We start from the raw sequence: 13877 nt of genomic DNA on the forward strand, positions 1-13877 counted from the left end.
CGCACTGCTAATTGAAACAAATATTCAGTTCGAACTGCTCCAACAAACTTGTATCGTTGTGTTTAACTTGCTTATTAGCATGACAACACACCATCATAATACACATTCTCTGCTTTAAAAGCACTGTTAATTCTGTCTAGGCACAAAATAAACATCAGCGGCATGACACTACAGATAGACGTGGTGATTAAAGAGGAATGTGTTCATTAATTGCATGAGTTGCGTGGAATTCCAGTAACTTGTTCATGCAAAACCAAAAAAGGTGAGCAAAGGTGAGCTCAGCATACTTTCTTCAGTAGATTAAAACACTCCTTCGAACATGTACTTCCCTGCACGTGTCTAAACATCTAGTATGTTTCCTGTAACCTCACGTCCACGCAAGCAGAGGCGTATGATGAGAAAAAAGACCACTAGGCAGGTGTTGAGTTCCAGCCTCGCCCCCTTTTGATTGTAGCTGGGAGGGAAGGAAGGTCTCAATCTCTGCTCCCCGGAGAAGACTGGCTCGGCTGGTAGAACCAGTCACGAAAGCGAGCCGGCGACAGAGACATGTTTACTAAAGACACAACAAGGACGGATATCTAATATCGGACTTGGGCCGAGGGAGACCAGAGCATGTTTTGGGGATGGTTTGCAGATGATATGCTGACTCAAGACGTGGATTTGGGCGAAAGCTAAAAATGGGCAGATCGCGGCGATGACTAGTCGCACACACTGGCTGGTGACGGGGAGTAATTTAACACCAGACAGAGAGAGGCCATTTAGAATGGGAGGAGATAGCAGCGATATGTCAGAACTTGACGGAAAGAGCCGATGGACTGAGGGTGTGTGAGTGAGGCAGACGGGCACAGACGGGTAAGTCTACGCTTTTAGTACTTAATTCCTGTGAAGCGTTATTATAAAATAGAGAAACAATGCTAGATGTTGGCATCAAATATGCAAAAAGTAGTACGCTTACAAGGAAAAATAAGCACTTAAGTGAGAACTGTTGAATGTTAGGTATATGTATAATAGTTAAAACATATATTAAAGGAAATTTTTGATCCGCTTAGGACTTATATATCGTTATATATCATTTCATAATCGCTTCTCTTGTCTTATGAAATATGAATAAAGTTTACCGACATGGTACTGACAAACATTTATGAACTAGTTGTAATGTTCTCAGACACCTAATCACACATTAATTGCAATTTTATGAAAATATACTGTACTTTAATTTTAGATTAAATGTAATTAGATAAACTTTAAAGTGGTTTTTGATTTACTTAAGTACATTATTATGTGCAATTTTATAATTATTGTCTTTTGAAATATAGTTAATGTGTACATTTATGGTGACTGAAACATATTTTAATATAATTTCTATTACTACTTGTATGTCATAAATTTTGTTCATGCGTTTCCATGTATTTTACACATTTGTAATGCTAATGTTGTATATTACATTTAAATTAAATACCGAAAAACACACTGCAATTAAAATTATCATCAAGTGAGTTACTACACTTCAGCATTTTATATACCTTAAAGTGTACTTTTAATTTTACATCATTACAATGTGCGTATTTTAAATCATTACTTTCACTTAAATAGCATTTTACTTCGTTAATATTATATTCATGTGTTTTTTGTAATGTATTTAAGATCTGAAGTACACTAGTAGTGCACATTCATTATGCAAACCTTTTTTTCACAAGGGTGTTGACCAAACCAAAAAAATAATAATTATGTTGTTTTCCCTCAAGTCTGTATTCCAGGTCATTTCAAAACTCTCCAGATCTTCCCCAGATGATGACAACATCATGAAGCATCCAGCTTTTCTATTGACTCTTGGTGTTTAAAAAGGGTTAAATATCTTTAATGAAGAAGAACCTCAACTATCTGAATAATTCACCAACCTCCGCCTCCAAGTAACTTAGATCAGCTGCCATTTATTGTTTACACATCAACATGTAATTTTCCACAGTCATTTTCCTTGTAGAAGAAGGATATCTCCAACCGTTGTCGCGCTCCAATCATGTCAAACTCTCAAGAGCAGAGCCTCAATGAGAATGTCGTCTTCACTCCACTGACAGAGTCCAATCCTGACTTCTTGCACTGCGAGGAGGAGCGTTATTGTGTTGAAAGCCTGGTGTGCTCCGGCAGTGAGGCTTTCTACACCAAACTCCACCAAGAACAGATCGGATCATTCCTGTCCCCCGGTGAGGTGAACCAGATCTCCGGCTGGGCCGAGGACTGTCGTCAAAGCGATGCAAACCAGGAGGATGGAAACGGTGAGGTAGAGGTCGGTTCTGATGGGGAGGACTTCTCCGGACATTATTTTCCCACAGAGTCTGACATTCCGGCGCCATGCTTGGAACTGGGATGGCCAGAAAAGACAATATGGATGGACATGGGACAGATTCACGTCTACACCAACCCTCCTGCAGACCAGATGCCAACCATACGAGAAATCCTCAGGAGACACCTACAAGGAGCCACTAAGGTAAGACCGTGGCTGTTTTTCTCAAAAGCATCGTAACCATCGTTTGTCAATAGTTTTGAGGTCTACTTAGGGTTATGATGCTTTTGGGAAACGCAGCCCACATCCTTGAAACTAAAGAGGTTGATTTTGAGAATAACTAGATAGCGATTTAAAAATAATTCTCAATTTAAAGAAATAGCATATTCACAACACAACTGATAGTAGCAGAGGAACGATATCATTGGAAGCCATTTTTTCCTAGCTGATGAACTTTAAAAACACCGACAGCCAATCAGAATTCACCTGAGCTGGGGTCTGTTTCATAACAGGTTTACCAAATAAGCCCAGGTTTATCTGACTTAATGTCAATTGATTTGGTTTAAAATAAGTCAGCTTAAATTTGGTAAACGTGTTTTATTAAGTCCTTTGAAATGCATTTGAAATGGAAGACGACAATAATAAACATTTCATATAGTTATTATTGTAGTTATCTTTATGGTTATGATTCTTGGTGTTAACTTGGTGTTTATTTATACATAATAAATATACACAGTACACATATATAATGTAAACAATTAATTGTGATTATTGTATTACAGCAGTAGTAAATACTTTACAGTATATGCAAAAATATATATATAAACTACTGCGTGTTACTGTATTTTTTTTTTCTTGTACAGGTTTTGTTCAAATGCATTTATTTTATTTTTTGCCTTTGTGTTGGGCAGCTGATTGCTGTTGTAACAGATAAACTGTCAGACAGCGCTGTGATTGGTGACCTCCAAAACGCTGCATCACGGGGGGTTCCTGTGTACATCATCCTTAACAAAAGATCCGTGGAGGAGAACTGCTTTTTGCACCAGCTTCAACATCCAGTGAGTAGATATAGTGAGCTAAATCTATTTTAAAAAAATACAGAACTATTACAAATTTGAACTAAAAAAAACAAACAAAAAAAATATTTTAGCTAATTGCCAAGACGTATAAAGGTTGAAAAACTATTTTAGTTTCACCTTTTAAAAGAACCACTTTTCTATTTTCACTTTCTGTTTTTAAAAAGTAGCATTATAACAATCTAACGAACATTTTTATTACAACCTTTATTAAAAAGAAATGTTTCATATATGTTATATGGTTTTTATTTTTATTTAGTACTAAGAAAAATTACAAAAAGGCAAAATTTAACCAAAATTACAATAAAAAGAAAATATAAAACGTCTGTTCTGCCAGATTTTGTCCTGGTTATCATGATAATATTTCAAGCCAGTTATACAACCTTTCGACCACAAAACCTACATGCACACCTTAACAGACTGAACTTTAGGCTGTTCCACTGAACAAAAGATCTAGACACACCTTAGTGGATAACTCTGCATCTGCTAGCAAATGCTACTCTCCATCACAGAGCATATTTCGCTTTCTGTCCCTGTAAATATGAATGAGAAGAACTCACAAAGCAGCGATGAACAGGTTTAACCACATTCATCTGGAAAGCATTTCTGAAACTTAACAGGAACTAACCTTCGTTTAAAAGCCGAAATTCCTAAAGTTCACAATGCATTTGAAATCAACCGAACAAACGCTTGAGCTATGCATTCAAGAGAAAGTTTTCTGAAATGTTCGGTTTTGCAGTGTAGTTCATTAGAGTCTCTTCCACATATTCCAGAATGTCATGGTGCGCATTCTCGGAGGCAAAACGTACCTGACGCGCGACACTAAGATGGTGGTCGGAGAACTGAAGGACAACTTTGTGCTGGTGGATCTGGAGACAGTGATTTTTGGGAGCTACAGGTAAAGGTTTCATACATTAATAAAGCTCATAAATCAGCCTGTTGAAAACTTGCTCTAGGGAACATGGGTGGAAACCTTCTGGGATTTGAACCAACTCATACCTTTAAAGACTATAAGCCACACCACCCCTACATTATACAGACGATTAGAGAAATTAACAGTTTGTGGGAAGAAATCGTTTTCTCTTTCACAGCAGTTTTTAGTTTAAGAAGTCTCTTGTGTTTACCAGGCTGCATTTATTTGATCAGATGTATAGTCAAAATTGTAATATTATGAAATATTAAGTATTAAGTTATATTCAAACAGAAAAGTCATTTATTCCTGTGATGCAAAGTGGAAGTTTCAGAATCATTAATCGAGTCTTGTCCCATGATTATATCTTTGTGAAAACCATGATCATTTTTATCAAGATTCTTTAGAACAGCATTTATTAGAAATATAAGTATTCTCTAAAATTATAACCAACTGGTCTAATGCATCCTTTCTGAACAAAAGTATTAATTTAAAAAAGTATTAAAAAAGTATTAATTTATAAAAGTATTAAAAAAAATCTGTGACACCTCACAATAAGGTGTCATTTGTTAACATTAGATAATGTAGGAACTAACATGAACAAGCTATGAGCATGTTTATTCATCTTTGTTAACTTTCATAAAATATAATTCCTTGTTACGTAGTTCACAGTCCGTTAACTAATGTTAATAAACAAACTGTGATTTTAATAGTCAATACACTTGTAAATGCTGAAATTAGTATTAAGTAAGATTAATAAGTGCCATAGAAGTATTGTTCATACATAATAACGAATGTAATTAACTAATGAACCTTATTGTTATGTGTTACTAAACTCATACTTTCGTGAACAAAGTTACACCATTAAACCATCATAAACATTTTTTTTTTCTTTTGAAACTCGGAACGATTCCGAAAATAGAAAAGTCCAAAAATATATCACATCAAAAGCACGTGGGTCACGCGCCGAGAGCGTAATGAGACGCCATGTTTGAAGCGCGCGCGCGAGTCATATGGACTATTTTATTAGTCTAGAATTTTATAGTGCTGTTTTTTGGAGCAGTATATCTTGTAAATTCTTAATAACCTCTTGATTTGTTTTCTTTGCCGTGGCCAGTCTGAGCTGGAGCGATGCTCACCTGCACCGGCAGCTCGTCACTGTCTTCAGCGGGCGCGTGGTCGAATCTTTCGATCGTGAGTTTAGGGTCCTCTACGCTGCCTCGCTCCCGGTCCCAGACACGTGGAAAACCGGGAAACCAGCTGCCGAGCTCAAAACCTTTAAAAAACTACAGCCACCGAACGTTAATAAAGTCGAGCTCACGGAGTTCGTCTCTAATCCTCCACCTCCACCTACCGACAGCCCCCTGGACTGGGAGGCGATGGGGGTCATCCAAAGATTCCCGGACAGCCCTCTGAGTCCACCTGATGCTGCCGAGGTGCCCTTTCATCATCGACACCTCCTGGACAGACCGGGAAGATGGGAGCCTCCCTACAACGACTTCAACAGCCGACTTGTGCAAGGGTATCCAGAGGACGGCAAGTAAGTAAAGCATAGTGCACATTTTTTACATGATAAGCGATGGACTCACTGTCACTTAAAGGAACAGTGCTTACAAAAATATGAGAAAACTACAAAACAACTATTTTGAGCGGGTTATTAAGCATAAAATACAATCAATTTAAAAGGGATAGTTCTCCCAAAAATGAAACTGTCATTGATAACTCTTTATCTTCACAATACTTTATATAAAATAATATAATAATGAAGATATTTCGACTGAAATTTAAGATGTTTTTGATAAATATTTTGGGTGTCCCGAGTTCAACCTTCAACCCCCTTATAATTATCTGTCTTATCATAAAAAAGCTAATAATGCTAAAAAGAAATCTTAAAAAATATATAATAATTATAGCTGACCTGAAAGTGTTATAATAAACAATATAATTTGAGCAAGTATAATATTGTATAATTTTGTGATGGTGTGCCATAAAAAGACTGACTTAACTTTTACAATTAAAGTGTGTGAATTGTATAAAGAAAAAGAAAAACATAATTCTGTAACTGATGGATTGATAACATCATTTTGAATTTATTCAATATTTTTTAAAGACCTGCGAAGTGCACAATTGATATGAATTCAGTTGTTTCTGCAAAGTATGACTCCATATAGTTTAATATACAAATCAAGAGGCTGTGATTTACAGTTAATTTCTAACAGCTGCAGGGCGCATTTAGGCACTTTAAATTTACTTTAAACCACAGCTTCTTGGGGCTTATTGTTTTCATATTCTGCAAGCTGCGATAACTTTAAAGATCACAGTCCTGAAGCTCCTTCATATTGTGTTTCAGAATTAGCTCAAATATTCACCCTAGAACCACGTTTACTCAGTCTTATCTCATTGCATTTCAGGTTTAGTTCAATGTTTCTGTCAGATATGAGGCATCCAGAATATCAAAGACCAAGGTTAGAATTTCTCAAAAGACTTTTCGCGTAATCTCATACGTACAGACGTATTGTTAGACCTGTTTGTTCTTAACACACTTTTTTTTTTTGTGTGTTGTAGGCGACATTACTCTCCTGGAGATATGCATTGCAATGAAGTGGTGAACAGGTAAATGTTATAACCAGTCCAAAAGAGACCAGTAGATTGAAAGACAAATATTTGGATAGATGGTAACAAAAGTTGTGCTAATCTCTTTCATGCAAAGGCCTCTACAGATTCCCGACAGAATCACATATCCTCTACTGAACGCTGAAAGTGAGGAGAGGTTTCCCGTGTACAAGTCTCGCGCCCACCGTATGGACCTGACATCAGAGGAAGAGCTCGGGGCTTCTGGGAGACGAGAGCCTTACATGAGGAGGGACAGAGTTTTAGGAGATACCATGAACTCTGAAGGAACCACGCAAGCTAATTTTAAGGTAGGCTGCTATGTAATGTTAAGGAATAGTTCACCCAAATATTTGAATTCTGTCATCATTTACTTGTCCTCGGGTAGATCCAAACCTGTATGAATTTCTTTGTTCACAAAAGGAAGATATTTTTTAACTAAGCTGTTTTGGGTCACTAACAGCCTGGTTTCAAAATATCTTCATTTTGTGTTTGGCAGAACAGACAGGATTGGGACTATTCCTTTAACATATAACAATGTTCAGCTCTAAAATTCGATTGCATGAGTATAAATATGAAATATAAAATATAATATAAAATTGCCTATATATGCAGATAAATTGTATATTAATTTGATATGACTATATAATTTAATCTAATTCAATTTTGTATTGATTTTCATTATTCATTATTCATCCTTCCCAGTCATAACAAAGATTATTTTGCATTAAGTGCTACCAATAAAATTGTAAATCATTTATATAAATGACCTCAAAGGATAGTAATATTTGACCGATTATTATATTATTTTGTGATATTACATAAAAAACGATTATTTAGTTTATTCAGACAGCACAATGTAAAGGAGAATGTTAACTTTGTGTATATTAATAACTACTATTATTTCATAAGGAAGGAAAGGGAATATATATTTATCTCTGAGGGGGAAAATAATATAATGACAACTCTCAGAGGGATAAAATATATATTTTTATCTTTCTTTTTTTTATTACTTTATTACTTATTCCCACCATTTTATGAAAGCGGCAAGACACTTAAAGCCATTCATTACAGGGATTTTATTTCAGTAAAGGGATGCTGTTTGCTTTGTCTCACAGAAGCCATCAGAACTGTCACGGAGCAAGACTTTCAGCACTTTGAGCGACATTCTTAAACGGGTCAATGCACGTGCGAGTGCTTCGGGACAGCAGAGGACAGATAACCCGGCGCCAGGAATCAGCAAATCCACACTGGACCTCAATTTACAGCGTTCAGATGCAGCAAACGCTCGAACCACCGTAAGAGATGCACTTTCTCAGCCAGCTAAACACACAGTTAGTACTAAAAGAGCCTTACAAACTCATGTTGCCACTGATATTTCATTTTATTGTTAATGGAACTTTTTTTTTATTTATTGTGAATGTATTTCTGTGGACCACATCTGTGGCGTGTGTTATCAGTTAGAATTGTGGTCTGTTATGAATTATTGCTCAGTAAACACGTTTACAGTAAATACATATACAGCTTAGTTTAGGGTCAGTACGTTTTTTTTTTTTTTTTTTTTTAAATCCATAAAAACATTCTATTAATTTAAATTGCTAACAATTTCGACAAATATAATATAAAACAAAATAAAGATAAAATTGATTAAAATAAATGATCAACGCAATTGTTTTTATTATTTATAATAATAGGAAATGTTGACTAACATGACACTGAAGACTGGTGTAATAAGGTTAAAAATTAATTCAACAAAGCCATCGTAGAATAAAATACGTTTTAATTCTTATCCCATTAATAAACAGCTATTTGTAATTGTAATACTATTTCACAATATTAATGTTTTACTGTATTTTTGATCAAATAAATGTTGAGCCAAGGATACCTTTTTTCCAAAAATAGGCCATTTAAAACAAAACGACCAACCCCATAGCTTTAAATGGTAGAGCATAACAACAAATAAATATTACATTAGACATTAACATTACATTGTTAATACATAACCAAAAGTTTATCCTCCTAGATTTTATTTTATTTCATTACATTGCATCACATTACGTTGCTTTGTTTTATTTTATTTTATATATTAGGCTGGTACACTGATATGCTCCAGATGTTCCTTTAGATCTCCCACTTCTGTTGTCTTTCAGAACTGTGATAGCCTGCCCCTGACTCCAGCTCTGGCACTTATGAAAAAAAGAAACGACGAGATTAAATCGGGACTGTTGAGGAGCATGCCCAGTGTGTTTACACCAGGATTCAGAACTCCTAACTTCGGCCTGCAGAGGGAGACATGGAGGTCCCCGTTCAGGAGTCATAGAAATGAGGAGGAGCACTGATGTTATGCAGGAAACCCCACACAATGACATCACCAGTGTTACAATAATCACCACATATTTGACTAAGTAAATGTCACTGTATTAAACAGCCCTGAAGTTAAAAGGGGGTTTTCCTGCTCACAGAGAAAAAAAAAATTCTTCAGCAATGACGTTACACCAGAAAAATCATACATGCCTGATTTAAATGTGCTATTGATGAGGATGGAATGGACTGTCTATGAATTTTAAAGACCAAATGTTTATACTGCCTACCTTCATTTTAACTAGATATATAAAAATCAAATACCGCAAAGAATTTTAGAGGTTGACTCTTTCTATTTGGAAATGCTGTTTTTAAAGTCAGCATAAAATTGTTTACGGTTCTTTTTTTACTTTTGTGCATCCATTAGTCAAAGGAATGTTTAATTATTAATTTTTCAGATTTTTTCCCCCCTTTGGAATAATAATGCACTGATTAATCATTCAAAAGACGATTAGGAATCAAAATAAATACTTTAAAAAAGATTTGTAAATAAAGCTAAAATTACTGGAGTATGTCTTATGAGAAAATACTGCTTCAGTCTTTCTTTTGTAATTCTTTGTGTTACTTGATGTTTCTTTGTTAATATTTATAATATTAACTAGCAATTTTTAAGTAAATAAATGTTTCAAAATAAATCATGTTTTTTTTTTGGTTTTCTTGTTTTTGTTTTTTATGGAGTCAATATTTATTTTATGTTGATTGAAATAATTAGCACTGTCTGGATTGGCTGCTTAGATTCAACTAAAACCGAAAAACAAATTAATGTGAACATATTAGGGTGGATTGTAAATGTTTATAGTTGCATTATTTTATCTGATATAAAATATAGTTAAATGGCATAGATTTGACAGTGGTTGTGGTTCTCCTTTCAAAAATGAATGAAATGAAATGACTTATTTTATTACTAAATAGAAAGGAATATCCCTGTGCTTTTTCAACTTGCTCATTATTTATGACAAAAAAAGTTGATGAGTCACTATCAAGTGCAGGTTATACGCCTCTGTTTGGCTTGTGTGTGTGTGTGTGTGTGTGTGTGTGTGCGCGTGCTTGCACACGTGGGTGTACTAGTGATGTTGAGGAACTTACAAATGTGGTTTCACATGTGAGCTCTTCAGACTTTCTATAGACACAGCTCACTAGAGCAGATCAGTATTCTGTCAGAGACGTGTGTGTGTGAAGTGTGTTAACAGACAGCTGGTTGTGGAGGATGAAGCTGCTCCATGGACTGATCCTGGTTACGTCTGTCCTGGTTCTGGCTGCAGGACACAGTGTGGACTCTGGATGTTTGGACTTTAACTTTGATTTGAACGACTCCAACAGCAAGTGCTGCATAAAGTGTAAACCAGGTGAGTTTTTAAAAGGAATGATTAGCTTTGGGAAATCATTGCATGGGTTAAAAGGTCACATAAGAAAGGAAATGTTTAATATAGAGAGATGAGAGGATTTGTCTCAATGAAAATTATACTTTAACACATTAAATTTAATTGCTATTAATAACAATTAACAAGCAATATAAAATATAATAACAGTTAACACTTGTAACAATGCAAATTTAATTTCTGGCATATGATTTAAATGCATTTTATATTTTCATGAGAGGTGATGAAAATGACTAAACTCTAAAACTGGAAATAGATTTACCAGAGCAATATTAATGACAGTGTGTGACAATGTCAAGCACACGAGTCAATATAAATATAGTTTAAAGAATCTGTCTTTAAGTACATATGAAAAATGTAACATGAAGTGCTTTTTACTCCCCCTCATGATCGTGTGTAATCATACGATAAAACCCACGTTCGAGATTCACTTTCGATTTGCTTATTGTGCATTAAAAATGTCTTTCACCGAAAGGAAACTCTGTCTGATGTGGAATACAGAGGGAGGTTCAAAGGTCAAAGATGCTTCTGTTTAAATTTTTCTTTCATTTGTTAATTCAATTAATGTTATGTAGCTAATTTTTCCCCTATACTACAATATCGTGAGTAATCAACTCACGATATTCATTTGTGTGTCATTTATTATGTCAAAGTTTTATGTAAATTTTTAATACTGAAGCGTTATCCATTTCCAAATGTTCAAGCGTGTTTGTGTGTGTGTGTGTGTGTGTGTTGCAGGAAACCGTCTTGTGACTGGTTGTGGTCCGGATCTAAATGCCTTGTGTACTCCATGTGAAAAAAACAACTTTATCACTGATGGAAACCCATGGGTGTGCAAGATATGTGATAAGTGTTCAGGTACAGGATTGAAAATGTTTTTTTTTTTTTTTTTTTGCTTTTTAACTGGTGACTTTCCTTACATCCAAATGCCCAATACTGCTACATGTCCGTGCCTCCAAAAAAAAAAAAAAAGCCAAAAAGAGCCCTTAACATTCTGATGACGCTTACATGTGTTGGGTAGGTCAAAGAGAAAGGGACCAATCAGGTTGCATCTTACCTGCTGAGAAGAAACTCGTTTCATCAAATTTCTCCTTTTTGTAAAAACGTTGCAATGTTTACTCCTGCTGTGAGAATTTTGGCAAGACTTTGAATTTCTGTAAGATCTATGACGGAATATTAATTTCTTTTCCTCTTGTGGCTCCGCCTGCTACAGTAGGCCACGCCTCCAAACTTTCAGAGGTATGCAAATAAACAGACTGACAGCCTCGTTGGACGTCCTATAGCATGCGGTTTAGACAAACATTTCTGTGTGTTCTACAGAAGATATCAATATTTTATATTTACATGACTTTTGTAAAGCAGTGCCATGTAAACTAAATTTATAAACCCATAAATACATAACCTCTCCTCTGCTCCAGGTAAAAACAGGCAGGTGAAGGTGAACTGCACCGCCAGCAGCGACACAGTTTGTGAGTGTAAACCGGGGTATCGATGTGCTAATGACAAATGCTCGAGATGCATCGAAGAGTGTGGCAAAGGACAGCAGCCCAGTGCAGCGGGTGAGTCTAAACGCAGATAACAGATTCATCTTTTGATTTAAAGCTGAAGTGAATACACATCTGACTGCAAGATATTTCTGTATGAATTCACAAGGCTGTGAGCCGTGTCCTCCAGGGACGTACAATGACAAGATCCATCAATACTGCGTCAACTGGACCAAGTATGAAGAGTTTACCGTCTCTTCGTTCACCTATACGTAAAGCTACATATCACAAGCGATGTTAAACACAGTATCTCTCAACCCACAGATGTATGCAGCCAGACCATCAAATAAATGAGTTGGGAAATGCATACAGAGACGTGATCTGTGGACTTAAACCAGTCACCAAACCTGCAGTGCTGCCTCCCAGTGACTCAAGTGGTATGAATGACGGATTTAAAATTAGCAGAAAAGATGTGGGCTTTAATAGAGATATGGGAGGATGTGTGGGTGTGTGTATATATATATATATATATATATATATATATATATATATATATATATATATATATATATATATATATATACACACACATTTTGTTTCCATTGTCGTTCTTGTTCTTAGCTACAGAGATCACTGTTATTTTCATCGTCTTTGGGCTCATCAGCATAGCAATACCTGTTGTTACAATCTTCTTCCTGGAGTGGAGAAAAGGAAAGGCCATTCAGAAACCCCATGTCGACAATGAAACTCTAGCAGGTAAACATCTTCGCACGTTTTCTTTAGTTATTCAGCGCTTAGGTCTGCTAGAGAGCTCTTCATGCACCTTCCTAGCATGAACACGTTTCTGTCTCTTTTGCTCAGGAGGAGGACAGACTCCGATGTCTCTTCTGGATGAGACCAGCTTCTGTTTTCCTCAGCAGGAGCACGGCGTTAGCAGTCAGAGTTCAACCGCCTCACTGGTCTCACAGGACATCGGGCCCCTGGAAGCATGAACTTGTGTTGTACAGCAAGCCGAATGCAAACGAGCATTTATTTGTAGTTATATGCAGATATGTATAATGTCATGTATTTACTGAATTCTACTGGAATCCTGTCATTAAATCACGTTCGTGAAATTTTGTTGATGTTAAAGTAGCTAAAGTGTTTAAGAATGTAACATGTTTTCATATTATGCCCATGTTCTGAATTAATACATTATTACTTTATGTACTGCTAGGTTCAAACCTTTCTGAAAATGTGCTCAGATTATTTTGAAAACAGTAAGATGTTAACACATTATACAAAAGAAAAACGTTGAGACTAATGTAAGACTAATATGACCTCTTTCAGAAGTGCTCTCAAAATGTGCTCAAATGACTTTTATTATGAAAATGCATAACACGTTGCAAAATAAGAGAAAAAAAAATGTGAGACTCACAAAATCACTCAAATTGTGCTCAGATTAATTTTTATTTGGAAAATATGCAAGATGTTAAAACAAATTAAAAAAGTAGTGCTGTGAAATGATTCACGGCAATTAATCACATTAAAAACAAGAGTTTTGTGTTTACATAATGTATGTATACTGTGTATATTATGTATATTTAAATACAAACACACACATGTATTTTGAAAATCTTGATATGCATATAAATTTATATTTTGCATATATATTTAATAATAAACTTTTTTCTTAAATATATACATGCATGTCTTTGTATTTATACATACATTTAATAAAACAAAAACTTTTATTTGGAATGAAATTAACCGTGATTGTTTGAACTGTCAGCACTA

At 35.4% G+C, this 13877-nt stretch overlaps 2 protein-coding genes across 3 annotated transcripts; both read left to right on the forward strand.

Moving 5' to 3' along the window:
* The first annotated feature begins 444 nt into the window (after positions 1-444).
* fam83e (family with sequence similarity 83 member E) lies at positions 445-9873 on the forward strand. 2 transcript variants are annotated; one of them, XM_043251445.1, is made up of 10 exons: positions 445-852; positions 1746-2485; positions 3193-3339; positions 4131-4255; positions 5385-5807; positions 6679-6732; positions 6833-6880; positions 6978-7188; positions 7999-8175; positions 9028-9873. In XM_043251445.1, exons 2-10 carry the CDS (start codon positions 2018-2020, stop codon positions 9214-9216), a joined length of 1842 nt encoding a protein of 613 aa, XP_043107380.1. In that variant the 5' UTR covers positions 445-852; positions 1746-2017; the 3' UTR covers positions 9217-9873. The 2 variants fall into 2 exon arrangements, with proteins under 2 accessions (XP_043107380.1, XP_043107379.1); XM_043251444.1 differs by having other exon boundaries at positions 446-852; positions 7996-8175.
* A 441-nt stretch (positions 9874-10314) lies between these two features.
* On the forward strand, positions 10315-13659 carry tnfrsf9b (tumor necrosis factor receptor superfamily, member 9b). The gene is made up of 7 exons (XM_043251465.1): positions 10315-10584; positions 11356-11475; positions 12036-12176; positions 12271-12337; positions 12426-12538; positions 12723-12857; positions 12963-13659. The coding sequence occupies exons 1-7, from the start codon at positions 10446-10448 to the stop codon at positions 13091-13093; spliced, it is 846 nt and encodes a 281-aa protein (XP_043107400.1). The 5' UTR covers positions 10315-10445; the 3' UTR covers positions 13094-13659.
* Positions 13660-13877: the final 218 nt, after the last annotated feature.

The sequence above is a fragment of the Puntigrus tetrazona genome, chromosome 11, assembly GCF_018831695.1.
Source record: "Puntigrus tetrazona isolate hp1 chromosome 11, ASM1883169v1, whole genome shotgun sequence".
NCBI lineage: Eukaryota > Metazoa > Chordata > Actinopteri > Cypriniformes > Cyprinidae > Puntigrus > Puntigrus tetrazona.

Bases quoted from the DNA above. Each gene is read 5' to 3' on its own strand.
- fam83e (XM_043251444.1), top strand. From the start codon at position 2,018: ATGTCAAACTCTCAAGAGCAGAGCCTCAATGAGAATGTCGTCTTCACT. The intron at 5,808-6,678 runs GTAAGTAAAGCA...ATTGCATTTCAG, and splicing joins GGGTATCCAGAGGACGGCAA to GTTTAGTTCAATGTTTCTGT. The intron at 7,189-7,995 runs GTAGGCTGCTAT...TTTGTCTCACAG, and splicing joins CCACGCAAGCTAATTTTAAG to AAGCCATCAGAACTGTCACG.
- tnfrsf9b (XM_043251465.1), top strand. From the start codon at position 10,446: ATGAAGCTGCTCCATGGACTGATCCTGGTTACGTCTGTCCTGGTTCTG. The intron at 10,585-11,355 runs GTGAGTTTTTAA...TGTGTGTTGCAG, and splicing joins CTGCATAAAGTGTAAACCAG to GAAACCGTCTTGTGACTGGT. The intron at 12,858-12,962 runs GTAAACATCTTC...TCTTTTGCTCAG, and splicing joins CGACAATGAAACTCTAGCAG to GAGGAGGACAGACTCCGATG.